Source organism: Oncorhynchus kisutch, linkage group LG17 (genome assembly GCF_002021735.2).
Source record: "Oncorhynchus kisutch isolate 150728-3 linkage group LG17, Okis_V2, whole genome shotgun sequence".
Classification (NCBI taxonomy): Eukaryota; Metazoa; Chordata; class Actinopteri; order Salmoniformes; family Salmonidae; genus Oncorhynchus; species Oncorhynchus kisutch.
In genome coordinates this window covers 54925538-54952924 of record NC_034190.2, presented here as the reverse complement: position 1 = coordinate 54952924, position 27387 = coordinate 54925538, and the positions used below count along the sequence as shown (strand labels likewise).

General features: G+C 42.1%; 2 protein-coding genes across 5 annotated transcripts; one reads left to right on the top strand and one right to left on the bottom strand.

Annotated features, from left to right (window-relative positions):
* The first annotated feature begins 1046 nt into the window (after positions 1–1046).
* Positions 1047–17888, top strand: LOC109907925 (serine/threonine-protein kinase 38-like). 4 transcript variants are annotated; one of them, XM_020506227.2, is made up of 13 exons: positions 1047–1285; positions 3604–3740; positions 5095–5146; positions 6344–6466; positions 6571–6654; positions 6797–6920; positions 7303–7457; positions 7682–7793; positions 9634–9695; positions 9824–9941; positions 13014–13233; positions 13789–13883; positions 14142–17888. In XM_020506227.2, exons 2-13 carry the CDS (start codon positions 3610–3612, stop codon positions 14279–14281), a joined length of 1416 nt encoding a protein of 471 aa, XP_020361816.1. In that variant the 5' UTR covers positions 1047–1285; positions 3604–3609; the 3' UTR covers positions 14282–17888. The 4 variants fall into 4 exon arrangements, with proteins under 4 accessions (XP_020361816.1, XP_020361817.1, XP_031649963.1 ...); XM_020506228.2 differs by having other exon boundaries at positions 1147–1285; positions 3578–3740; XM_031794103.1 differs by having other exon boundaries at positions 1147–1285; positions 3578–3740; positions 7682–7784; positions 14142–16391.
* Positions 17889–20399: 2511 nt separating this feature from the next.
* On the bottom strand, positions 20400–26823 carry LOC109907924 (BTB/POZ domain-containing protein KCTD20). The gene is made up of 7 exons (XM_020506226.2): positions 26621–26823; positions 23316–23543; positions 23063–23165; positions 22421–22541; positions 21859–22056; positions 21443–21553; positions 20400–21353 (listed from the first exon to the last, which is right to left on the bottom strand). The coding sequence occupies exons 2-7, from the start codon at positions 23447–23449 to the stop codon at positions 21052–21054; spliced, it is 969 nt and encodes a 322-aa protein (XP_020361815.1). The 5' UTR covers positions 23450–23543; positions 26621–26823; the 3' UTR covers positions 20400–21051.
* Positions 26824–27387: the final 564 nt, after the last annotated feature.

The following is a 27387-nucleotide window of genomic DNA, read 5'->3' as shown; positions in this document are numbered from 1 at the left end:
AATAGGCCTGCAGTATATTTAGATCAATGATTATTTCAAGAAAGGGAGAATGCATCCATGAATATATTGTAATGAAACAATCAAACAGCGCCTCATTTTAGCAGCGCATGCAGGAGTGGTCGTTGAGTTGCCTCTCCTCCCACAGACACATGCGTAAAACCCCTGCTTAATTGTTCATTTCTCCCGCAGCCGTTGGATAGGCCTATAATTTACTTTCACTTTCCCACTGTAATTTACGATATGCCTACAGGTTAAGGTACTCAATCTAGTGGGCCACTATAGTTTTATAATGGGCTGCAAAATAGTGGCGTTGTAGCGAATTTGGAGAGCAGCTTGCTTGACATGGAACATGTATTTTTCCAGGATCGTGTTTTATTTGGTGTGGTCACGTAGTCTACTAGCCTATAGTTGTTAGAAGGACAGTTTCCATAAGAGGGAAATACTACTGTCAGTAAAGCACCATGGACAAGATCGTTAATAGTTGCCATTATGCAAGGTGTTGGCCTTGGCTACACAGCAGAACGTTGTAGCGAATTTGGAGGGCAGACTGACAGGGACTGAACCCCAGTTTTCTTAGCATTCAGTGACAGTTCCAATAACGTTTTTTTGTTTGTTCTCTTAACGCACAATGAAGGTTAGAATAGTGTATGCGTATAGTCTGAAATGTCCAGTTATTAGATTATTCGATTGATAAACGTGAGTGCGCAGTAACGCCTGTTTGAACTAGTGTATTAGATCATTATAGGGATGGGAAATACTTGCTCTTTTAGAACATAATAACCATATTATTAAAAAGTAGGGGCAAAACAATAACATGGTTATTACTACCGAGTTTCCTTCTTAAAAAAGCCAATTCTAAATTATATTTTCACCAGGTCATCTAACTCAGGCATTGAACGTTGAAATGATACCAAGGAATGTGTAGTTTCGGTGGAGAAAGTTGTGTGTTAGTTGTGGGGGTACCCATGGGGCTGGAGATCAGAGGTGTCCGTTGAGAGAAAGTCATGTTGAGGTTGCTATAGGGTCAGGTCGTACAGGATGTGTCGTATGCTGAAGCAGTGTAGAGAGAGGTAGAGGAAGATGGGTACAGGGTGAGGATTAATGTGAGTAGGCAGAGACTAATAGAGAGAGTGACCGGAAGAAGAAGCGGTGTGGCAAATATCAAATCGTTGCGCTTTGCCTTGTTGGCCACCAAGCGTCATGATGAGTTTAAAGCGAAAGGGAAACACAAGGTTGAGCCACACACAGCCGAGCAGATAGAGAGAGGAGAGACGTTCCTGCGAAGGTAAGATAACAGAAGACAAACTTGCTGAGAAACCGAATATAATTTCTATACGATAACACGTCTACTAGTTTTGTGAAATTAAATGTTATGGTCAATAATATCTTCTAGTTGTCTCTTGGGCTAGTTACGTTACAGTAGTACCAGCCAGGCGTCAATGACTAACTATCAGTTGTAGTGTAGCCAGTTATCTAAGTGATATTTTTCCACTTTTACGCTGTGCTATTTTAGCTAGCTACCTTGGTTGAAGCTATGCCATCTAACCTTAGCTAGATTAAGCTAGCTACCTGGCTGTGGTTAGACAATTTTTTAAATGCATATACAATGTACTTTGGTGTGGAATTTAGCTAGTAATGTTAGCTAGCAAACAAACGTACTATGTTACGTTCTGATTGGGTTTGCGGAACTAGTTAACGTTACCTGGCAGCAGTAAACTGCTAGGCTAGATAGCAAGCTGTCTTTAATGCCACAACAACACAGGCTAGTTATATACCGCTAACTATCCAAGCGTGTTCCCTCAACTCCACGATGTAGATGACTACATCACATCAATAGATATACAAACGTGTGCAAAGTCAAATATGGGTTTTGATGGCTTGGTCAAAGATACTGATAACTAGCCGGGTGGACTGGTTGTAGGCTGGTCTCTTAGCTAGCTAACGTTACCTAGCTAGACACGCTTGCCTTGTGACAAGTTTGATAGTGTTGGTTAACTTGGATGGTATTTTACTTCAGCTATTTAGCCAATTGTCATTCATATGTGATGAAGCTCTCCACTTTGTACTTGTCATTGAGCTAGCCAATAACTCTAAACGGCTTGCTGTTACCTAGCTAGCTATTTACATGCAGCTAAAGTTAACGAATGCATCTATCCAGGGCAGACAGTCAACCTAAACCAGACTAGCTAGTTAGCTAGTAGATTCATAGCTATTTCTGGTTTAGCTAGCTACACGACAGACTTGCAGCTAGCTAGCCTATTTTATTTGTATATATTAAGTAGCTATTTGTGAGTAAGGCATGCTTGAGTTGTTTGCATGTCTTGTAGGACTTTCTAAACCGCTTGGACAGACGAGGTGACGTATCCTTTCTGCACAGTTTACACTCCATGATTGTGCGCACACAGCCTACCCGTCTGAGTCACAGTAATGCGCACCAGAGTTGGGTGCACGAAGTTGATTTACACACCATCATTTTAACTGCTCTGTCACAATATTATTGACCAGGCTTTATTGTAGTACTATACACATGGCGACTTTAATTCTCGTTTTATAGGACACCAGTCATTCCTTTTAATGACATTTTTCAGTGCCAAACGGAATGTCTGACAGAATTGAATTACCCTGACCTTCTAGCATCGGCAAGACACAAATCAAGGGCTTTGTATATGCTTGGAGCTCATAGCCAAATGGCAGACTCTTTCCACGTGCCCATCCTCATGCTACCTCAAGGGTACAGTGCCCCTGTTGCTCAGCCATGTAGAATGCGCTGAGTGGACATTGAGTTACAGTACAATGACTGAAAGAGACCAATTGTCTTTAACTCTTCTTAGCACCTTGTTTTAGAAAGAGCTGGTCTCAGCACTTTGAAAATGTTGTAGTGAAAGTTTTTAGAAGCAAAGTTATGACCCAGTGAAAGTGTTTGCAAGGGTATGCCTATAGGCTGGTGTATGTGAATGAAAACCAGCACAATTACAAGGACTATGAAGACTACAACTTCCTTTGGATTTGAAGTTAATCATGCCAGTGTACGCCTATTTGCAGTTCTTTCTGTCTATCATGGTTGGCAACAGGTGGCTGACGGGCTAAAACCGGCCTGCAAGTGAGCCTTTTTGGTTGAGAAAAAAACTAAAATCACCAGGAATTCAGCAAAAATGACCAATTTAGGATTTATTTTCCCAAATATTATCTAAAATAAAATTGTCAATGTAAAAGGTAATCAAAAAAACACATCAGGATATTATTTTTGATGATATAGGTATAGTTTTGACAAGATCACAGTATTGTTTTTGCGCTAGTTGACTGTACCTGCACTAAAACTCAATTTTTTTTTTTTTTCATAGCTTGTTCTCAATCTTTTTTAAGTAGGGAGCCAATTTGTTTTCAGCACTTATTTCCCTGACAAAATTCATTTTCTCATGTTCTCTCATCCTTCTGCAGCAGACATATGGTGATCAATATGTTTGGAACATCAAATCGCAATAAAATCACAGTATCAAATCGCAATAGATATAGAATCGCGATACATTTAGTATCGGCACCTAAGTATTGTGACTCGTATCCTGGGGTCGGGGTAAAGTCCCCCCTTTCCTGTGCATCCCTTAGGTAACCATGGCAATGATGGGCCAGAGTTCCTGCTCCTCGATGAGTAACCACACCAAGGAGCGCGTGACCATGGCCAAAGTAACCCTGGAGAACTTCTACAGCAACCTTATCGCCCAACATGAGGAGAGAGAGATGAGGTAGGCCTCCGACTGCACACGCATGCATCCGTCTGGGTTGAGCCAATGGGCAACGTTCTACCAATGCTTTCCACCGACAGCCATCTTTTCCAATTTCTCTATTGCTACATTCTTCTTATGCCTTATGACATTCAAGGTGGCGGTTGCTAACTTTGGTATTTGTGCTTTATGAATGTGTTGTCTGATGATTTAGACTAAGAAATGGTGGCCACTGCATTATATCTGTAGAAGATATTCACATTTTAACAGTAGCTTTTCCCTCCCCTGTCATTTTTATTTTTTATATTGGGCTGATGACACTTGTCTGTCTTGCTTGGTAGGCCTCTATGCTCTTTCTAATGCAAATTGTCTGCTGTCTTTCATGTTACCCCCCTGGCTCTCTTTGATGGAAACCACACCCTGTCTGTGTGCGCTCTAGCACACTGAGGTCATTTCAGTTTCGAGATAAAACAACTGATGTGTGAAGAATGAATGTGGCACTGACTGGGGCTTTTTTACTTTTTTTAAATGTATAAATTGTGATCTTGGAAAAAGTAGGCAGAGGTTGAGTGCAATAAACCAGAATGTTTCATAAATTCTTGACATGATTTCAAAGTGTATGTAAAGGACCATTTCTGTTCAAACACTGTCACCTGAGTAATTATCAAACAAGCAGCTGATGGTGGAGACATGACAGTTGGCTACTGTCAAGTAGCGGTCTGAGTCGGTTTCGCCCTCATGGCCACAGGAGTACCTTGTTTGTGTCGACTTCAAGAGGAAACTGATAAACAGTGAACATGACACAGTGGCACCAATCCAACCCCTACTAGCACATAGCCCTATTAATATCACTGGCAACCAAAGGTTACGCGGTGGTCTCTTATCTCAGCGGCTTCAGAGCAGAGAAGGAAATGACACTACTAATATGTAAGTCCCTGGGTCGCATTCATTAGTGCACACCGTAGCAAATAATTTTGCAACGGAACACTAAAACAAGCAATTCTTATGTTCTGTGTTTGTTCCTAGTGAATATGACCCTTATGTTGTGGTGATGGGGTTGGTCCATAGAAAGCATGTGGGTATAAGGACCGAACGACACCTGTCTGTTTTTCTGGAAGGATACTACTCAATGGCGCAATAAACTCTTAGTCCCTTAAACATTTTGCTAGATGAGCCAGTGAGGGTTACTCTTTCTCTCAAGGTAGAGATGTGTGGCTGTGTTTATATGGTGCACTTAATTGGTGTTAAAGGAGAATAATTATGTGGCTCAGCTGGAACTAATCTCCACTCTCAAAGCAGTGTCAGTTCTTGAACAAAGTATCAACCCAACACATTAGTTGAATGAAAGTGAATTATTTTTGCATTTCTGTTCCAGGCAGCAAAAGTTGGAAAAGGTGATGGACCAAGAGGGCTTGGTTGATGAAGAGGTGAGGTGTACTCGCGCACACACCCGGTTTCCGTTATGAAAATGTGTTGCCGGACATTTGACCGGGAACATTTAAATAAAATGACAGTACATTTTAAAAATGTACTGGACCCATATGCATTGAGTGCATAACCTTTTATCAGGGCGTCCACCCTCGGTGACAAATCATATTTAAAATATGGGAATTCATATTAACAGAACATGCAAGTCTAGGTTGCAATGGTGTGCAGTCCTTACTGAATTCTGATGTGCACTTTGAACATGTTAGAATGGACTTTTCCTCAGCCAAAAAGATGAGTAACTAACAGCAAAATCACTAGCCAATGTCAATCTACTACAGTACAAAATTTTAGGCTACATATTGTATTGGTCAGCTTATCGAGAAATGGTCTATTCCAAACACACTGGGACAGTCATGTGACGATAGATCCTAAATTCATACAACAAGTAGACCTAGGCTACATTAAAAAAAATAACTTAAAGCTATGAGTCTGATGCAACAGATCAGAACATTTAGCTTAATGTTGAATAACTATTTCTTCACATAAGCGCAGCAATGCGGGCAATGCAGTAGACTCCAGTCGATTGGTAGTTCCATAATGCAATTAGCGGGAAAACAATGAAGTATATGTTTTCAAAATGCATACTTCCTCCAGCTCATTGCAAAGTGATGTGACGTGCTGATGAAGCCTGCCTTCCATTGCCATTTGATGCCGTGTTCAAAACAACTCAAATCAGGCTTCAGTGCATTCAAGACAACTGGGAATAAAAACGAGTTCCGACTGGGGTGGAAATAATTTTGAATGGTCTTCAACTCGTAGTTCCAACTCTGGAATCGGGCCTCTTTCTAGCGCTCCGATTTTCCGACCTGAAGATCACTGACATGATTTGACCACATATTTTCGAGTTCCCAGTTGTCTTGAAAGCACCACAAGATGCTGCGCTTACGCTGTCTGGCAGATTTTCCACTCAAAGGCTCTCTGCTGTACGCATGTGATAAGGTAACGAATATGCTGTACACACGGGCAAAAGACCTATAGACTTTTAAGCATCACCAGTCAAATGTATTTCCATCAATGAATAGGCTAAAAAGCATTATTCTGCTTTCAATATATTTTTCAGACAAAAGCCGGCTAATGGAAACTCTGACAGACAACAAACCTTTTGACACTAACCATTGCCCCCTCTACCTGTGCAGAAGTGTATCCGGCGTTCTCATCACGCCAGGAAAGAGACCGACTTCCTGCGTCTCAAACGAACCCGTCTGGGCCTGGAGGACTTTGAGTCCCTCAAGGTGATTGGCCGAGGAGCTTTTGGAGAGGTAGGCATCATCCCTTTTGTATAAACGTCTTTTATGTAGCCTTGCAGAGTTTCAGCTTATTATTCAATACACTATTGGCACGTTCTGGTCCTCTTTGTCCCCAGGTGCGTCTGGTGCAGAAAAAGGACACTGGCCATGTGTACGCTATGAAGATCCTCCGTAAGGCTGACATGCTGGAGAAGGAACAGGTGAGAAGGAAGGAGTAGGGGAGGTATACATCGATGGCCAGCAATTTCTCTCAAATATCCAAAGCAGTGTCTTTGATACAAACATGAGTGCCTGTCATGCAATTGAGAAAATAAATGTATGGTGCCGTGCGTGTATTCGTAGGTGGGTCACATCCGTGCCGAGCGAGACATTCTGGTGGAGGCAGACAGCCTGTGGGTGGTCAAGATGTTCTACAGCTTCCAGGACAAGATGAACCTCTACCTCATCATGGAGTTCCTGCCTGGCGGTATGACCCCCCCTCCCCGAAAACCTGAACAGTCTCCACACTAAGGCACTATTGTCCAGTGAGCAACTCCCAGATTAGCGAGTCTTGCATGTGTATTTAGACCTTGGGGCTTGTATTCATAGTGTTTCAGAGTAGGCATGCCTACTCCAAAACTCGGCACTCCTAATCTGAGACACTTTGAATAAGATCCCAGTAATGAGAAGCAATGTTGCAGAAAGACCTGTTTTGTATAGAATAAGCAACCTGCCATCGTCCAAAATGCACAGAATTGTTTAACACATTTCTATCTGAAATTCCACCAAAACAAACTAATGCCTCACTGAATACGCCTCAAAGTCCAGTTGCAATGTGGTGATTTTTAACATGCCGCTGCCCTCTACAGGTGACATGATGACCCTGCTCATGAAGAAGGATACTCTGACTGAGGAGTCCACTCAGTTCTACATCGCTGAGACAGTGATAGCCATCGACTCCATCCACCAACTAGGCTTCATCCACAGAGACATCAAACCTGACAACCTGCTACTAGACTCCAGGGTGAGTTTGAGCACGGACTTGGAGAGACACAAATATGAGCTCAGACTGGTGGTTTGGATAAGGTGAATTCGACCCAGTTGTGCACAAGGCACCAAACTGAAGAAAACGGACTAAACTTCTCCAATAAGAAATGCTTGTTTTCATTTTGTGGTGCAGAAAGTTTTTGCTTTGGTGTGCAATAAAGAATATGATCGTGTACTGAAGGTGCCTTTTGCTTGTTCCAGGGCCATGTGAAGCTGTCTGACTTTGGTTTATGCACGGGTCTGAAGAGGGCCCATCGTACGGAGTTCTACAAGAACCTCAACCACAGCCTCCCCAGTGACTTCAGTAAGCAAAGTCAGGCATCTCCAATCAATCCATTACTTTACATACTAACACCCTGTATCACTTTGTTTGCAAACATTCAAATGACAATGATGAAATATTTGGGTTATGATGGAGTAAAACGGATGCACTAAGCTCAAAAGGAATTTATAAATTCTATTAATTAGAAATGTATTTGAACAGTAGGAAATGTCCCAGATTGAGCCTTTTTAATGTTTCTCTACAAACCTGGTTCTGATTTCAAATGTGCTTAAAAAAAAAGAAATTAAGTTAAGAACTTAGATTTGTTTTTAGGTATGTTTTTATATTATATAAAAGGTGTTTAAAAAAAAAAAAAGTATTGTTGCATTTACCAGTGTGTACATATTTGTTGTTGCATGTTTACAATCCTTACTAACAAAGTTATTGAATATATCCTGATTGTAAATCACTGGATTAGAGCTGATAAATGACAAGACAAAAACAGGTTTTTAGAAATGTTTGCAAATGTCAAAAAAAAAATATCTTAAATATCACGTTTTACGTAAGTATTCAGACCCTTTACTCAGTATTTTGTTGAAGCACCTTTTGCAGCGATTACAGCCTTGTCTTTGGAATGGCGCTACAAGCTTGGCACACCTGTATTTGGGAGAAACTTCCCATTCTTCTCTGCAGATCCCCCTCAAGCTCTTTCAGGTTGGATGGGGAGTGTTACTATACCGCTATTTTCAGGTCTCTCCAGAGATGTTCGATCGGGTTCAAGGCCGGTCTCTGGCTGGGCCACTCAAGGACATTCAGAGACTTGTCCCGAAGCCACTCCTACTTTGTCTTGGCTGTATGCTTAGGGTTGTTGTCCTGTTGGAAGGTGACCCTTCACCCCAGTCTGCTGTCCTGAGAGCTCTGAAGCAGGTCTTCATCAAGGATCTCTCTGTACTTTGCTCCGTTCATCTTTGCTTCGATCCTGACTAGTCTCCCAGTCCCTGCCGCTTAAAAACATCCCCTCAGCATGATGCTAGCACCAGGTTTCCTCCAGACATGACGCTTGGCATTCAAGCCAAAGAGGTCAATCTTGGATTCATTAGACCAGAGAATCTTGTTTTTCAAGGTCTGAGAATCCTTTTGGTGATTTTTGGCAAACTCCAAGCGGGCTGTCATGGCTACCGTCTGGCCACTCCAACTTTGGAGCTCGTTCAGTGACCATTGAGTTCTTGGTCACCTCCCTTGCTCAGTTTTGCCGGGCGGCCAGCTCTAGGAAGAGTCTTGGTGGTTCCAAACTTCTTCAATTTTAAGAATGTTGGAGGCAGCTGTGATTTTTGGGGACCTTCAATGCTGCAGAAATGTTTTGGTACCCTTCCCCAGATCTGTGCCTCGACACAATCCTGTCTCGGAGCTCTACGGACAATCCCTTCGACCTCATGGCTTGGTTTTTGCTCTGACATGCGCTGTGAACTGTGGGACCTTTTATATAGACAGGTGTGTGCCTTTCCAAAGCATATCCAATCAATTGAATTCACCTAAGGTGGACTCCAAACAAGTTGTATAAATATCTTAAGGATGATCAATGGAAACAGGATGCACCTGAGCTTAATTTCAGGTCTCATAGCAAAGGGTCTGAATACTTATTTACATAAGGTATTTCTGACTTTTTATACATAATAACAAAGCGAACAGTTCTTTTTATGGGGTATTGTGTAGATTTAGGACGTTTTATAAAAAATAAAAAAATTAAGTTATCCATTTTAGAAAGACTAATGTAAAGTGTAGGTCTGAATACTTTCCGAATGCACTGTATCTTAACCTGAAGGTGAATTAAACCGGTTGAACCACTATGTAAGTTGCGTCATTTTATAGAACTGTTAATTTTTCTTTACAGCATTCAATAACATGAACTCAAAGAGGAAAGCAGAGACATGGAAGAGGAACAGGAGACAGCTGGTGAGAAAATAAAGCTAGATGGGAAGGCAGCATATTCTACAGACACACTTGTATTGGTGTGGTCTTATAGTCACATTTTATACAATACTATGAAGCCTTGAATCAAGTTTTTTGCTCTCTCCCTTTAGGCCTTCTCTACTGTGGGCACCCCTGATTACATCGCCCCAGAAGTCTTCATGCAGAACGGATACAACAAGCTCTGTGATTGGTGGAGCCTGGGAGTCATCATGTATGAGATGCTGATAGGTGAGATCTCATTGACATGTTCTACTTGGAGCCTCCTCAAAGCCATTGATGGTAGTATTTGGAAATTGTCTTTCAAACATACACTATATGACCAAAAATCTGTGTACACCTGCTCGTCGAACATCTCATTCCAAAATCATGGGCATTCATATGGAGTTGGTCCCCCCCCTTTGCTGCTATAACAGCCTCCACTCTTCTGGGAAGGCTTTCCACTGTTTGGGATGGACTCTACCTTTCTTAACTACAAAGAGTCACTCATTGGCCCCATTACTAAGGTCACCAACACATCTATTGGTCTCTGTGTGTTTCCAAGGGTATGGAAGTCGGCCATAATAACGGCCATCTTTAAATCAGGCGACCCTGCTGACGTGAGTAACTACAGGCCCATTACACCTGTGGTGTCAAAGGTTGTTGAAAAGTGTGTAGCAGAACAACTGATTGCCCACCTCAACAACAGCCCCTTCACATTACACTCCATGCAGTTTGGCTTCAGAGCGAAACACTCCACAGAAACGGCCAACTGCTTTCTTCTGGAAAATGTGAAGTCCAAGATGGACAAAGGGGGCGCTGTTGGGGCTGTGTTTCTGGACCTAAGGAAGGCTTTTGATACTGTTAACCATGAGATTCTCATCACAAAATTGTCCAAGTTTAACTTTTCCCCTGATGCCATGAGATGGATGAAATCATATCTTGAAGGCAGAACTCAGTGTGTCAGAGTGAGCAATGAGCTGTCGCCCACTCGTAGCTATGATGTGGGCGTGCCCCAAGGGTCAATACTGGGGCCCCTCCTGTTCAGCCTGTACATTAATGATCTGCCTTCTGTCTGTACTGGGTCTGAAGTTCAAATGTATGCAGATGATACAGTGATATATGTGCATGCAAAGAGCAAACAACAAGCTGCACAAGAACTCACTACTGTAATGGTCCAGGTTACAAAGTGGCTCAGTGACTCGTGTTTGCATCTCAATGTGAAAAAAACTGTTTGCATGTTCTTCACAAAGAGGGCAACAGATGCTACTGAGCCAGATGTCTATGTGTCAGGGGAGAAGCTCCAGGTGGTATCCGATTTTAAGTACCTTGGCATCATACTTGATTCCAACCTCTCTTTTAAAAAGCATGTGAAAAAGGTAATTCAAATAACCAAATTCAACCTACCTAATTTCCGATTTATACGAAATTGTTTGACTACAGAGGTAGCAAAACTGTACTTCAAATCTATGATACTCCCCCGCTTAACATACTGCTTGACTAGTTGGGCCCAAGCTTGCTGTACAACATTAAAACCTATTCAGTCTGTCTACAAACAGGCTCTCAAAGTGCTTGATAGGAAGCCCAATAGCCATCATCACTGTTACATCCTCAGAAAGCATGAGCTCCTGAGTTGGGAAAATCTTGTGCAATACACCGACGCATGTCTTGTATTCAAGATCCTTAATGGCCTGGCTCCCCCTCCACTCAATATTTTTGTTAAACAGAAAACCCAGACAAATGGCAGCAGATCCACAAGGTCTGCCATGAGAGGTGACTGTATAGTTCCCCTAAGGAAAAGCACCTTTAGTAAATCTGCATTCTCTGTGAGAGCTTCCCATGTCTGGAATACACTGCCATCAGACACACATAACTGCACCACATATCACACTTTCACAAAATGGTGAAGACATGGCTAAAGGTCAATCTGATTTGTGAACATGGTCCCTAGCTGTGTGTTGCCGCTTTCCATGTTGTCTGTCTGTAGCTTGTGAGGTGTGGAAACACTTTGTTTCTTTTATGAATTTTGTCTTGCTGCTTTTTGTTTTATGTTGCTCTGTCTGTATGCTATGTCTTGCTTGTTCTATGTTGCTATTGTCTATATTGTAATTGTTTTTAATAACCTGCCCAGGGACTGCGGTTGAAAATTTGCCGGCTGGCTAAAACCGGCACTTTTACTGAAACGTTGATTAATGTGCACTGTCCCTGTAAAAATAAAAAATCAACTCAAACTCAAACTCACTAAATGTTGGAACATTGCTGCAGGGACTTGCTTCTATTCAGGCACAACAGCATTAGTGAGGTCGGCACTGATGTTGGGCGATTAGGCCTGTGTCGCAGTCGGTGTTCTATTTCATCCCAAAGGTGTTCGATGGGTTTGAGGTCGGGGCTCTGTGGAGGCCAGTCAAGTTTGCCACACTGATCTCGACAAACCATTTCTGTGTGGACCTCGCTTGCTGCATGGGTGCATTGTCATGCTGTAACAGGAAAGGGCCTTCCTCAAACTGTTGCCGCAAAGTTGGAAGCACAGAATGTCATTGTAGTTTCAGAAGGGAAATCTTAACGCTAAGGGGCCTAGCCTGAACCATGAAAAACAGCTCCAGACCATTATTCCTCCTCCACCAAACTTACAGTTGGCACTGTCCATTGGGGCAAGTAGCGTTCTCCTCGCATTCGCCAAACCCCGATTCGTCCATCGGAATGCCAGATGGTGACGTTTGATTCAGCACGCCTGAGAATGTGTTTTCACTGCTCCAGTGGCAGCGAGCTTTACACTACTCCAGCCGATGCTTGGCTTTTCGCATGATGATCTTAGGCTTGTGTTCGGCTACTCGGCCATGGAACGCCACTTCATGATGCTCCCGACGAACACTTATTGTGCTGACGTTGCTTCCAGAGGCAGTTTGGAACTCAGGGAGTGTTGCAACCGAGGACGGGATATTTTTACACTCTTCAGCACTTGGCGGTCCCATTCTGTGGGCTTGTGTGGCCTACCACTTTGCAGCTGAGCTGTTGTTGCTCCTTCACAATAACAGCACTTACAGTTGATCGGCGCAGCTCTAGCACAGCAGAAATTTGACCAACTGACTTGTTGGAAAGGTGGCATCCTATGACGGTGCCACGTTGAAAGTCACTGTGCACTTCAGTAAGTCCATTCTACTGCCAATGATTGTCTATGGAGATTGCATGGCTGTATGCTTGATTTTTTTTTATACACCTGTGTCTAATATAGTGCGTATTATGAATGTCACAAAATTATGCCATTCCTATGCATTTGGCCATGCCTAGCATATGTGTTGATCCCTTGTGTGTATTATGCTCCAGGCTATCCCCCGTTCTGCTCGGAGACCCCCCAGGAGACCTACAGGAAGGTGATGAACTGGCGGGAAACGCTGACCTTTCCCCCGGAAGTGCCCATCTCCGAGAAGGCCAAGGACCTCATCCTCAGGTTTTGCTGTGAAGAGGAGCACAGGATTGGAGCGACGGGGGTGGAGGACATCAAGGGCAACGCCTTCTTCGAAGGGGTGGACTACGACCACATCAGGTAGGAGGGCTTAAAAGAATAGTTCAAACCCAAAACTTCTGTGTTGGCTACATTTTTTAAAAATCATTTAAGACTCTAGGTTTCAGAAAATGGCAGTTATATGTTTTCAAATGCAAAATTCTCCAACTTTAAGTTGACTGCCCCCCCCCCTGGAACTCTCCCATATCCTGTCAAAAAAAAGCCCTGATTGTACATATACTTTCTAAAATGTTGATCTAGTTAGACTTATGGGTACTTGGCTGCTCTTCAGTAGCTATCTGTACAGCCTACTATTCCTATGGAGGCAGTCTTCTGCCAACATCATTATTAGGCAAACCATGAATTAGCACGTTCCTATTATTTGAGCATTGTAGTTGTGTGTGTGTGCTGTGAATTGGTACTTGTAAAAATGATTCAAGGTTGACCGGTCTTTGTATTTTCATCCAAACAATAAAAAATAAAAAAGTTTATTAGCTGGTTATTTACCAACCTCCATAATATCCTGGCTAGCATTTTCTGACATTGTAGCGGTGGGAACAGTCCCTTTGTAAAACAAGTCCCGTGTTGTCCCTACAGAGAGAGGCCCGCTGCCATTCCCATCCAGATCAAAAGCATCGACGACACGTCCAACTTTGACGAGTTCCCAGACTCCGATATCCTCCAGCCAACGGGTACGTTGCTTATTGTCACAACACCAGTGGCTGTCAGTAGTCATAGATCGACAGGATCATGTTCATTAGGTCCCTCCCCGTTTTTTTTGGTTCCTTCTGTTCTGTTTGGTTCCTAGAGTAAACATTTTCCCTTGCAAAATGTTTTGCAATAGTCTGCGACTATTATTCTGCGACTAATGAATACACCCCTGGTAGTCCCTCCCAGGTTGTCAGTTCTCTTTCATTTGGTACATTTTATCCTTTACTTTTCCTCCTCAGCTGCCCCTGTGGTGTCTAACCATTCTGAGGCAGACCTGAAGAACAAGGACTGGGTCTTCATCAACTACACCTACAAGCGCTTCGAGGGCCTCACAGCCCGAGGGACCATCCCCTCCTACATGAAGACAGGGAAGAGATGAATAATTTCTTTGTTCACTCACTCACTCTACCTGCCCCTCAGACTGGCATTCAAAAGGAATACACCATGGAGCCCACTGACCACTCCTCTAGCTCCAAAAGACACTAAATTAACCTTGTTTTGGGCCCTTCCTGCTGAAGGGACGTTCCTCCTTCCCTTGCATGGGACTTGAAGGGCTCTGTGTAGAGAAGTGTGTTCCCATTATACTGTCTGCAAGCTCAATTCTTCATGGAATAATTGTTTTTCTATATGGAAACTCATGCTGTTCCACCCCAGTATTTAATTTCCCATAGCTTTTTTTCAAGTGGGATCCACCAAAGAGCAGTCTTGGAGATGTTATTTCCTTAGTTCCTTAGTTTGGGGAACATCTCTCAGATCTCCACTAGCATCGGTCCAACTCGGCCAAGACTGATTCTCTATGCTTCATTATTCCACAGGAACGAACCAAGATACCAGCATAACGGGTCACCCTTGGGGCCAGAGCCAGTTGTCACAACAGCGGACCACACTCAACCGGCTATACCCGCATTCCGTCACTTCTCCCGTCATAAACGGGCTTTGAAGTCTTAGCGGAGCAGCCAATTATCAAGGGCCTGGGATCCAATATGCCTTGCTTTTCTGTCAAAGGGCTAGCTTTTCTCTCTTCAGTCCTTTTTCAACAAGAGAAAAATGCTCCACACACAATCATATTCTCCATCTTTAGAAATTAGGTCCCCCTATTAAAACTATTAGAAATGGAGTGTCATTTGACGGGAACTAATGAGTTTTTAGTAAGCTCTCTGAAGCATCTTGGGTGCTAGGCCTTCCGACAGGTTGCCTGTTGCAACAAGGCAACTCTTAACCAAAGAAATTATTATTTTAGGGTTTCAATGTAATTGCTTTGTCCCCATGTAATTGTCACTTCAATACCATCAATGGTAGAGCTGTTTTTATACATGGATTTATGCAAGTGTTTATAGCAATATAATCACCTCTCTGGAATATGATTCCATTTGAAATGGAACTACACCTCCCAGAAGCCCACTTGTTTAGATTCATTCTTGATTTGACAATCATCCACTTTTGAAGGGTAGCATTCATGTTGTTCTGAGTTTTTATTATTTGCCAATAACTTTTTCTGGATATGCATATCCTTTAGCTGGAGCGCAAAAAATCCGACCCATTTCTTTGGTTTACTTTTAAATGGACCTTTTTGTGGTAGGGCTAGAAGTAAGGCCAAGACATCAATCTTCTGTTTGTTCTCTCTTTCCTTGTTGTTAAAAAAACAACTTCCTGACCATTGGTCTGTAGGGGCTTGGTAGGTGAAGTGGCAGGCAGGGCAACTTGGTTCAGTGGAGCTGGAAGGAACGGGGAATAGAAAAGGAGCACCTTTTTAGATTGAGGGACTCTGTCTCTGTGTACTCTGACCCCAGGTTCGGATCATTCACGTCACCTTTCACTTCTTGTCTTGTCTATAGTTTCCTCTTGCTGTCGCTTGTTTTTTTTCTTAGCAACTGAGCTTTTGAGTAACATTTTTTAAACATTTCATTTGTCTCAAGTTTTGTCAAGGATATGTCACCTGGAAGTTCCTTACTTTTCAAGAGGTGTGAGGGAGAAACTCTGACCATAATTCTACCCAGGGCTATATGTGACTGTCCTTAAAACAAAATCCCAAATGCTGTGTCATTTTGAATCGAATGTAATCCCCAAGGTGTAGTGGCAGATTAATTTCATGCCATGTTAATTCCAAAATGCTGAATGGAATGTAGCCACAGCCACCATTAGTGGTAGGTTTCTGTCACTCAGGGAAGATGTCATCTGGTCTTTTCTTAAATACCTGTATGGTGTTCTGGGTAGTTTAGAGTACTTGCTGAAATTTAATAGCCAGATTATTTATTTTTTACAACTGAGCGACAGCTGATTCGAGACTGGTCTCTAATCATTTTACTGATGCTTGATGTCCAAATGATTCTGTAATGCTGGGTTTAAAAACTATTTGGGCGGATGAGGTGGGAATGTGCATATGACTTTTTAAATGATTGTATTGTTAATTTATGCTGCTTGGTGTGTGTGATTTGCTTGTCTTCAGAGGAATGGTTGATATGCTCAGTAAAAATGAGATGTTTGATTAACCCACACTGATAACCTCAAGTTATTTCTAGATGTCACCCAACGGTGTGTATGCTGTTCTTTTTCCCCAGGCATACATTGTGTGTGCCAGTCAAAAGTTTGGACACCTACTCATTCAAAAGTTTTTTTCTTTCTTTTTTACAATTTTCTACATTGTAGAATAGTAGTGACAGCATCAAAAATATGAAATAACACACGAAATTATGTAGTAACCAAAAAATGAGATTCTTCAATATAGACATTCTTTGCCTTGATGACAGCTTTGCAGTCTTGGCTCAACCAGCTTCAACTGTAATGCTTTTCCAACAGTCTTGAAGGAGTTCCCACATGCTGAGCACCTTTCGGCTGATTTTCCTTCACTCTGCGATCCAACTCATCCCAAACCATCTCAATTGGGTTGAATTCAGATGATTGTGGAGGCCAGGTCATCTGACGCAGCACTCCATCACACTCCTTGGTCAAATAGCCCTAACACAGCCTGGAGGTCCGTTGTCCTGTTGAAAAACAAATTGTAGTCCCACTGTGTCCAAACCAGATGGGATGGTGTATTGCTGCAGAATGCTGTGGTAGCCATGCTGGTTAAGTGTGCCTTGAATTCTAAATTAGTGTCACCGGTAAAGCACCATCACACTTACTCTGTGCTTCACGGTGGGAACCACACATGTGGAGATCTGTTCACCTACTCTGTGTCTCAAAGACACTGCGGTTGGAACCAAAAATCTCACATTTGGGCTCTGTCCGAAGGACAGACTTCCACCGGTCTAATGTCTATTGCTCGTGTTTTCCCAAGCAAGTCTTCTTTTTGGTGTCCTTTTAGTAGTGGTTTCTTTACAGCAATTTGACCATGAAGGCCTGATTCACGCAGTTGAGATGTCTGTTACTTGAACTCTGAAGCAATTTTTTGGGGCTGCGATCTGAGTGAGTGGTGAAGCTGGTAACTAATGAACGTATCCTCTGCAGCAGAGTTAACTCTGGGTCTTCCTTTCCTGTGGCGGTCCTCAGAGCCAGTTTCATCACAGCGCTTGATGTTTTTTTTCTCTCAACTGCACTTGAAGAAACGTTCAAAATTCTTGGTGTTCTGTATTGACTGACCTTCATGTCTTTTAAAGTAATTATGGACTGTTTCTCCTTGCTTATTTGAGCTGTTCTTGCCATAATATGGACTTGGTCTTTTACCAAATAGGGCTATCTTCTGTATACCACTCCTACTTTGTCACAACTGATTGGTTCAAACGCATTAAGAAATTCCACAAATTAACTTTAACGATGCACACCTGCTAATTGAAAAGCATTCCAGGTGAAGCTGTTTGAGAGAATGCCAAGAGTGTGCAAAGCTGTCATCAAGGTAAAGGGTGGCTACTTTGAGGGATCTAAAATATATTTTGATTTAACACTTTCTTTGGTTACTACATGATTCCATATGTGTTATTTCATAGTTTGTCTTCACTATTATTCTACAATGCAGAAAACTGTCAAAAATAAACTCTTGAATGTGTCAACTTTTTTGGTGTGTGAACATTTAATCAAAAGTAGGGGGTTGTAATTTAATGGGTGTGAATATTTGACAATGAATAACTAACCCTGCACTTAATGTCTGTCTGATTTGTACAGCAAAAGAATGGGCACCTCTGAAATCTTCCGTCTTTAGAATTTTGTAGAGAGTGTTTGTTTTGATGGACCAGTGGAATTAATGCCATTTTACTGGTTGAACAAGCAAGCTAGCCATGTGCAGGACTTATACATTTTCTTCTGGAAATTGTTTTGACTACAAACTAACCACAACTTAAATTGGCACTTTTCTGTAGTTCTATGAGGTGGAATTATGGAAACGCAGTGAACTAACAGCTTGCGGCAAAAGGCTAGAATATTAATTATTCCTAATTTGGCTTCCACATTTTGCTACTCAACCGATTCACTGTTAAGTGGAACCAGTTTTTAAAAAATCCCCCCCCCCCCCAATCCGAAAAGAAGGGTGAGGTTATCCATTTTTGGCTTTTGTGCAAGGCTAACCTCCAATACAAAGGAGGCTTGGGGGAAAGTTAGCAGGACCAACCAGTTTCTCAAGCCCCATCATGAAAAGTCACCCAGTCATTGCTCTGTATCACTCAATATATTGAAGAATTTCTTACAGGGCTGAGTTGTCATGTATGCCACAGTTTAAACAGCAGACACTAGTCTTGTAATATAACTTACCTTCCAGCTGTGGAAACTGTAGTCCTCAATTCCACCAGTGTTTTTCAGAGAATTCCTTACCAATGTTCCACAAAGGCACTAGGCAGTATCCCTAAACTAGTAATGGCCTACTTGTACCATTAGAGGCTGAGGAACCGACAACGCTACATGTTCGAGATGTGCAGGGTGTTCTGTTCATTTTGAATCACCCACCATGCATCCTTTTTGAACATGGTAGCCACTTAACATTGATCATACAGCAACTTTTAACCCAATCTGACGTCTGCATTGGGCCATGCAGCATTTACGGGGATATGGTCTCTGCAGAAGTCAGGGAATTCATACTTCTTGCACTTTGCCGAGCAATGCAGAGCTTTTGTTAAGGAAGTGAGTTTGTTTATACAGAACCTACCGTCAACCAACCATGTAAACGTGGAGCTATACGGAGCCCTCTGTATTGTTACAAAATTTGAGAGGCACAAGGCGACGCAGTATGGTGCTCAATTTGGCCTCTGCATGCCTCTGGAGGCTCCGCAATTGCGTCACACCATCCATACGGCGCCTCCGACCACGTTTTCGAATCAGGCTTAAATGGGCTTTTAGTTATATTGTTTCTCCCTTCAAAGAGCACATTTAGCCAGTCAATGGCAGTCCGCTTGTTTCACTGATGGTAGCAATACTGACCTGCTATGTATTTTTTTTTCATTCCTTGTCTTTTAGGGGTACAGTTGGTTTAGATTAGTGAAGAAATATCAGTTTTAGGGTTTCCCCCTAGATTGCAGCTTTGTAACTGCAGTTGACTGGTATTTGATGCAGAATAACTGCAGTGTAAAGATTCCTCGCGAAGGATGCTCCAGTGAATCCTACTGTTTTGAAATCAGCCACAACCCCTCTGAAATAGCTCGTATTCCTCAAAGTATGTACACATTTTTTTTAAGCCACCTTTTTCTCTATAGAATGTCTAGCACATCTAGTTAAATTTATTGTTATGACTTTACCCATGTATTTTTGGATTCCACCCCTCTAACTGTAATTTGTCTGATACACTATGGAGAAGGACTTGTAAGAAACAAGTGCCTTTGTTTCCACATTTCCTCTCTTAGTTTCCGTCCCTCTGAAGGTTTCAAAGGGAGGGGGTGATGTACAGTGCGTTCGGAAAGTATTCAGACCCTTTCACTTTTTCAACATTGTTACGTTACAGCCTTATTCTAAAATTGATTAAATAGTTTTTGCCCTCATCAATCGACACAATACACAAACATTTTAGAATAGAGCATCCAACCCGGAAGCCAGCCGCACCAATGTGTCGGAGGTGCACGGTGTTCCCTATCGACCTGGTCAGCGTGCACTGCGCCCGGCCTGCCACAGGAGTCGCTAGTGCGCGATGAGACTAGGATATCCCTACCGGCCAAACCCTCCCTATGGACGTCGCCCCATGGACCTCCCGGGCACAGAGCCTGGGCTTGAACCCAGAGTCTCTGGTGGCACAGCTAGCGCCTTGCGCCACCCGGGAGGCCTACGACTCTTTTTAACACCCTTCATCCACCTCCAACCTACCTCCCTGGAGCCAATTTCTTTATTTTACTCTCACTTGGAAACTCCACCCACTAACCTGTCACTAAGCTCTGCCCACTGAGCTTTCATGCAACCAATCAATTAATCCCAGACTACCTCTGGTGATGGTCATGAAGCTCTGATCACATTCAGATCTATACCACCTGTTTAAACATGTGGACAAGATCAAGACACATGTTAGCACAAGGTATAAAAGGGGCTAAAGAAAAAACTGCAGCATAGCTACTTCCCATGTCACATCACATCACATTTGTCATGAAAAATATGTATAATGCTCTTTAATTACTCAAGGCACACATTCATCTAGCCTACAACTGATTATAGGATCTACAGGCTCAGGGAGACAGTGTAACATGGCAGACGCATCAACATGTTGAACGTGGCACACATTCATTAGGTCATGTTGCCATGGGAACATGTCATTTGGAATGGAATGTAAAACAAATTGGCTTCATTCATAGGCCTACATCTCATTTGCATGCCTACAACAGAGACTAAAACAGCAGGTATTTTAAATGCATACCATCACAGACGACACATAACGTCATAAAATGTGCATATATTGCACATGTATGTGTATAAAAGCTATCTCTGAAATAGTCATATGACATTCAAAGCTATCCACCAAAATGACGATTTCGCATTCCAAACAATAAAAGTGCCTAGTTAGAACTGTAACATAGCCCTCTGTATGGGAGGACAGTCTTGCAGTTATCAGAGGTGCAATATATCCAACATGGCCAACAATACCTTAACTTTTAATGTGCCCCCTGTTGAAGACAAGCACTGTACTCTTGCCAATATGCTTGCTTCCAAGGGAATAACGACTTCCACTGGTTTGAAGGGAATAGTCCAAGAGCCTCTGGGATGAGATGGGTAGCAGCAGATTTGAGGTGGGGGTGTGGTCCGAGAGTCTCAGCTTTCATTGGTTGCAGTCTGGGGGAGTTGAGAGGGCGCTGGCCCGTTGAGCCTGTCCAGCTCATCCACCTGCGGGGAGGGCATGGTGCCCCCCCAGGCCGCCCCACCTCCGCCCCCCTCCCCTGGCACCGCAAGGTTGGGCACGCTCTTGCTGCGGACGCACTGGAAGTCAACGTGACGGCTCTTCCCTTCCTCCTTCTCCCAGGACAGCTGAATGAAGGGCCGCTGCACGTAGTTGTAGATGACCTCTGACCTTCCTCCCGGACGACGCTTCACTTTCTCCTTATAGGTTGGGTACCCTGGGACACAGATCAGTGGAAATCCATGTGTAATGTATATCAATTCATATTTTACTGGGGGTAGCTTGGGTAGAACAAGCCCGACTCACCCTCAATGCCTATCCGGATGTTCTTCAAACCTCTCTCCTTCAGCAGGGTTTTAGCAACGTCTCTGTTCTCGATGTACTTGAAGAAGCGGTAGAGTTTGGAGCTGTACAAAACTGGACAGAAGAGAGAGAAACATATTAATTCACTCAACACTGAAGTTGTTCCGGCGCACAGTTAGGCGATATGGTTAGCTAGCTACCTAAGGTTAACAGTTAATAAGCAACCACTCCTACGTACACTCTTGACAGAAACCCTAACACTGCTGCGTCAAAAACATGCTTCCAAAAATGACGAGGTGTCTCCTGTTGCGTAACCTTTTTAAATGTGACCAATTTTGAATTGACATGGATTTTGGAAGTTGGTAATTTTTCAGAGTACTTTAGGATTTGTGATGTGTGTGTTGTGACTGATGCCTTACTTTGGGAATACTCCTCTCCCATGGGTGGAGGGTGTTCCTCATCCCAGTCCACAATGTCATCGTCGGCCAAAACCACGATGTGGCACTCCCTCTCCCCTCCCTGGGCACATGACACCATGGCAGGCACCACTAGCTCCTCCAGGAATCCCTCAAACTGCCTCCGTGCCCCATAGTTGGACAGCTCATGAAGCAGGGCACCTGGGAACAGAAAGAGACAGTCACTTGACCAACCTCACTATCATGATAATCAAGTGAAGGATGTGTCTTTGTTGAGACTGCAGGAGGTTTGAATGCTATGAAGTCATTTTGCAATCATTCTCAAACAAAATATTCACTCAAAACATTTAGTACCTCAACTTGTTCTTGTTAAGATTCATAGATGTGGGTATCCTTGTGACGTGTTGTGCTGTCATAAGAGTTGCTCATACTGGTAAAGATATATTTGTAATGGCTGCTGTACTGCATATCCCATTCCTTTTGCCTGCCACTACCCCTACCTTGGGCAATCCTGTAATCTGGTCATTTTACACATGGAGTACACATAATGGGTGGTTATACTCACTGAGGTCGCGACACTTGACTGTGCTGGCACTGAAGTTGATACAGAGGTAATCACAAGCCTCTCTCAGCTCCGACACTGATACGCCATCAGGACACCTCATAACACCCGTCTGATAAAAGTTCTAACGGAGAAATACACATTGGAATGAATGAACTGACTGTTTTTGGTACCTCTACAGCTGTGGCAATATCTGTCATTTCACTGAGATGAGAGACTGGCTTTAAAAATGCCAGCCCCATCACAAGTACTGGAAGAGAGCTTTTAAGTTTTGCACTTAAAAGGTCTCCAGAAGTTAGTTGAGTCGAGGCTATAAAGCATACACTGAGTTTACAAAACTATAACAACACTTGTTCTTTCCATGACATAGACTGACCAGGTTGAAAGCTATGATCCCTTATTGATGTCACTTGTTAAATCCACTTCAATCAGTTTAGATGAAGGGGAAGAGATGGGTTAAAAAATGATTTTTAAGCCTTGAGAAAATTGGGACATGGGTTGTGTATGTGTGCTGTTCCTTTGAACAGGGTACGTAGTAGTTGCCAGGCGCACAGGTCTGTGTCAAGTACTGCAACGCTGCTGGGAAAGGTTGGGTTCCACTCAACATTAGGACAGTGTTCTTATATTCAAGTTGTGCCAACTTACCAGTATGACCTGAAAGATGCTGGCACTGATGCCCTCTGTCAGTTCATACTCGCCCTTCCCATTGGGCCTGGTGAAGTTGTGCTGTCGCGCTGGGCCAAACATTCTGCAATGACAACTTGAAAAAATGTAACCCAAACCTTGATACCTTAACCAACTATGTTTTCTCTAAGTAACATTTTCATGTCTGTATGTACTGTACATTCATAAGTAAGTGAAATAAAATATAGTTATTTAAGTTAATTTCCCACTATACCTTCCTAGCATGGTGTTGGGGTGTGCAGTGAAGGTGGCGGGGTCCACTGCAAAATGGCTACCGTCCACAACCAGAGTCACCCTCTCACGGTGAACGGTACCCAGATCTGTTCTTCCCTCTTTCAATCCGCTCATCTTTCGGCGTCTCTTTACCTCTAGCCGTCTCTCCCTCTACTGTGGGTGGACCTGGCCACTTGGAGATCACTGTAGGATTGGCTGTTTTTAAGATCTGTAAAAAAATGAATTACTGTGGAGGATGCCATTGTGAGCTGCTCTGAGGTCTGTTCCAAAATCAACAGGATTCTCATGATTTCATGAGAGAATATTGAATGGGCTGCAACGATATTAGCATGAAAATGCTTTAGAATCCAGACTGTCAAAATTCCCCTTAAAAATAATGACAGTGGTAGTCATCACCCCAAAAAACGTATAAAATGTAATACATCGTTCACTAAATCTCTAGAGTTTAAACCAACATTAGATGAAGTTCTGTTGTACGAGAAACTAGCTATTCTACATTTAAATTGACTTTAGGCCGATTGACTGTATGTGATTTCAAGAATGAGTTAATCAAGGCTACATTACAGTAGCCTATTCACATGGCACTGCTGTTACATGAGCAGCATACAGTGCCTTCAGAAAGTATTAATACCGCCTTGACTTATTCCACATTTTGTTGTGCTACAGCCTGAATTAAAAATGGATTACATTGATTTTTCTCTCTCACCATCTGCACACAATAACCCATAATGATGAAGTGAACATGTTTTTAAACATTTTAGAAAAGCCTTTTGAAAATCAAATACAGAAATATCTCATTTACATAAGTATTAACATCCCTGAGTCAATACTTTGTAGAAGCACCTTTGCCAGCGATTACAGCTGTGAGTCTTTCTGAGTAAGTCTGTATGTCTGGATTGTGCAACATTTTCCCATTATTGTTTACAAAATTCTCCAAGCACTGTCAAGTTGGTTGTTGATCATTGCTAGACAACCATTTTCAGGTCTTGCCATAGATTTCCAAGTAGATTTAAGTCAAAACTGTAACTCGGCCACTCAGGAACATTCACTGTCTTCTTGGTAAGCAAATCCAGTGTAGATTTGGCCTTGTGTTTTAGGTTATTTTCTGGTGAAATGCAGACTGCTTTTGCTCTAGGATTTTGCCTGTGCTTAGCTCCATTCCATAAAAAAAATGTATTCTGAAAAACTCCCCAGTCCTTAACGATAACAAGCATACCCATAACATGATGCAGCCACCACTATGCTTGAAAATATGGACATTCTGTAATTAATTCTGTAAATTAGGTTATTATTGTGGAGTGGCTAAAATGTTGTTGATCAATCCTCAGTTTTGTCAAATCAATGCCATTCAGCTCTGTAACTGTTTTAAAGTCACCGTTGGCCTCATGGTGAAATCCCTGAGCTATTTCCTTACTCTAAATCAAATCAAATTATATTGGTCACACACGCGTTTAGCAGATAATATTGCGGGTGTTGCGAAATGCTTGTACGGGTGTATTGAAATGCTCTATGGCAACTGAGTTAGGAAGGACTCCTGTATTTTTGTAGTTACTGGGTGTTTTGATACACCATCCAACGTGTAATTAATGACTATCCCTTTGAGCATGGTGAAGTTAATGGCTGCTCCCCCCCCATCTACCAATAGGTGCCCTTCTTTGCAATTCATTGGAAAACCGCCCCGGTCATCTGTGTTTGAAATTCACAGCTCGACTGAGGGACAATTATCTATATGTGTAATTTACAGAGATGAAGTAGTCATTCAAAAATCATGTCCAACACTATTATTGCACACAGAGTGAATCCATGCAACTTATTGTGACTTGTTAAGCACATTTTTTACTGCTGAACATATTTAGGCTTGCCATAACAAAGGGGTTGAATACTTACTGACTTAAGACATGTCAGCATACATTTTTTTATATTGTAAACATTTTGAAAACATAATTCCACTTTGACATTATGGGGTATTGTGTGTAGGGCAGTGACCCCAAAATATAAATTTAATCCATTTGAGGTTCAGGCTGTAACACAATTTTTTTGAAGTCATAGGGTGTGAATACTTTTTGAAGGCACTGTAAAAACGGAATGTGCAGTTACAATTATGAAACATATTTCGTGAACAGCATAAATATTGAGTTTGTCCCGGCCCCTTTACCAACCAGAACCAACTTGTACATTCCTGTTCAGCTAGACAAGTCTACATTACTGTCCTCTGAATCATCAGTCTAGCTGTCTAAAATAGAATTGAAAGTTAAATAGCCTAGACTCTCATAAAATAATTATTTGTTTAATAATTACCATAAATGTATATGTAATATCAAATGTGTTACCATAGAATTACGAATTAGAATACTAGAACATAAACCTTCTTATGGTGGTATAAAAGGTCAGCCATTTTGGTAAGGGAGTTAGTCAACCATGGTCAGCCATTGCTGTGATAAAATAGTGTAAAGAAGATTATCTGCACTGTATGTTTGTTAGCTAGCTAGCCTGACAGTTTTAGAGGAATGATTCCATAAATTTGCTAAATAACTGCCAACATTCCAACATTCCATTCAAGCAATGCAGTCAATCCATTACCATACATTGGCTGGAATCCGCCGAAATGTATGGTCAGTTTACATATATTTTAGAGGCTATTTATACAGAAAATGTGTCCCAAAAAAATAGTTTACAATTTATATGACAATATTTTACGTTGACAATAATATTACACAATTTCTGATGTCTGCCTTACTTTTATTTTCCTGCATAAGTAAAATCAGGAAATGAATAACCTATGACTATTGCCATTCATTGCAACTAGACTGGGTTGGATTTCTCCCTGACCACAATGGCTGCCATTTTTGGACCATTCTGGAACGTTTAGGGTTTATGACAAGCCCGCTCTAGTAATTAAATAGGATATCTATGTGTGTTACAATCTACAGTATCGCCGGAGTTCTAGAACGTAGTGTGGAACCTTTATTGTGAGAACACCATGTGACTTGTAATACAGTCGCATTGTCCCTGGTCATCATTCATAAATAGGTCTACATTAGTCGATAGGCACATAATTGTCCTGAAGGAAAGCCCTAATTCAGATAACTAGTTTAAAAACGGTCAGTCAGCTATCTTTCTACTTTCGTCTCTTCGTCCAGCCATTCCTTAGTCAAATCATTGATACATTAGCTTCGTTGCTTACTCTGAGAAAATACAAATATTGCATAGTCACTTGGACTAACGCGACAAGTTGCTACATGTTGCATAGACATAGACTACTGTACCTAAAATATAAAAACTTACGCCAGTTTCATGCCCTCGGTCCTCCGGTCGGTTCAATATTTCAAATGTGCCATGGTGCCACCTCATGTGGTTTCAAGTAATTTGAAAAACCTTCGCCATGACTCAAATATGCTCCATTTAGGTTCTTTCCTTGTACTGTACAAACTGAACCAATGATGGCCAGAATACTGCGCCTGTCATAAGGGGAAGTCTTCTAGCCTCAGCTGCGCAAGAACCTGAATGCGGCACTGAACGTGTTTGTCAATACATTTGTATCTATATTGCCATAGGTTCATATCAATGTATTTGAGTTAAAATATTTTTTCCTAGTTCAGGAATAAACTAATTATAAAGAATTTAATAACCTCAGTGTAACAACAAAGTATAGTGCCTCTACCCTTTCAAATGTATACATATACGAATTTTGGATATCTGCTTGGATAAACACATTGTTAAATGATATATAGCATGTATCAACTATATATTATAGTTGTTACTCATGTAAAATATACAAAATCCTAGAGATGGAGCTGCCCAGAGATTTCACCTTAGTGTCATCATTAGGCCAACAGTCTGGCAGGTTGCTAACATGTTGCCCAGGGGTCTTGAACAGTCTAAAACTCTTCTTTTCAATCCATCTTCTACTAAATCCTTGCAAGAGCTCTGTTGGTCTGGCTATAAATTGTAAGTTTAACATGCTCATTTTACTTTTTTTTGTGTGCTAGGATCAGAAACACGCAACCTTTTTAGATTTGTTGCAAGGTGAGTGCCTTGTTTATGTTATTTCA

Excerpts from the sequence above, each read along its gene's own strand:
- LOC109907925 (XM_020506227.2), top strand. The coding sequence starts at position 3,610 with ATGGCAATGATGGGCCAGAGTTCCTGCTCCTCGATGAGTAACCACACC. Across the intron at positions 7,458-7,681 it reads ACCTGCTACTAGACTCCAGG|GGCCATGTGAAGCTGTCTGA; the intron begins GTGAGTTTGAGC and ends TGCTTGTTCCAG. Across the intron at positions 9,942-13,013 it reads CATGTATGAGATGCTGATAG|GCTATCCCCCGTTCTGCTCG; the intron begins GTGAGATCTCAT and ends ATTATGCTCCAG.
- LOC109907924 (XM_020506226.2), bottom strand. The coding sequence starts at position 23,449 with ATGAGCGGATTGAAAGAGGGAAGAACAGATCTGGGTACCGTTCACCGT. Across the intron at positions 22,057-22,420 it reads AGTCAAGTGTCGCGACCTCA|GTGCCCTGCTTCATGAGCTG; the intron begins GTGAGTATAACC and ends TTCTGTTCCCAG. Across the intron at positions 21,554-21,858 it reads GGGAGAGGAGTATTCCCAAA|TTTTGTACAGCTCCAAACTC; the intron begins GTAAGGCATCAG and ends TCTTCTGTCCAG.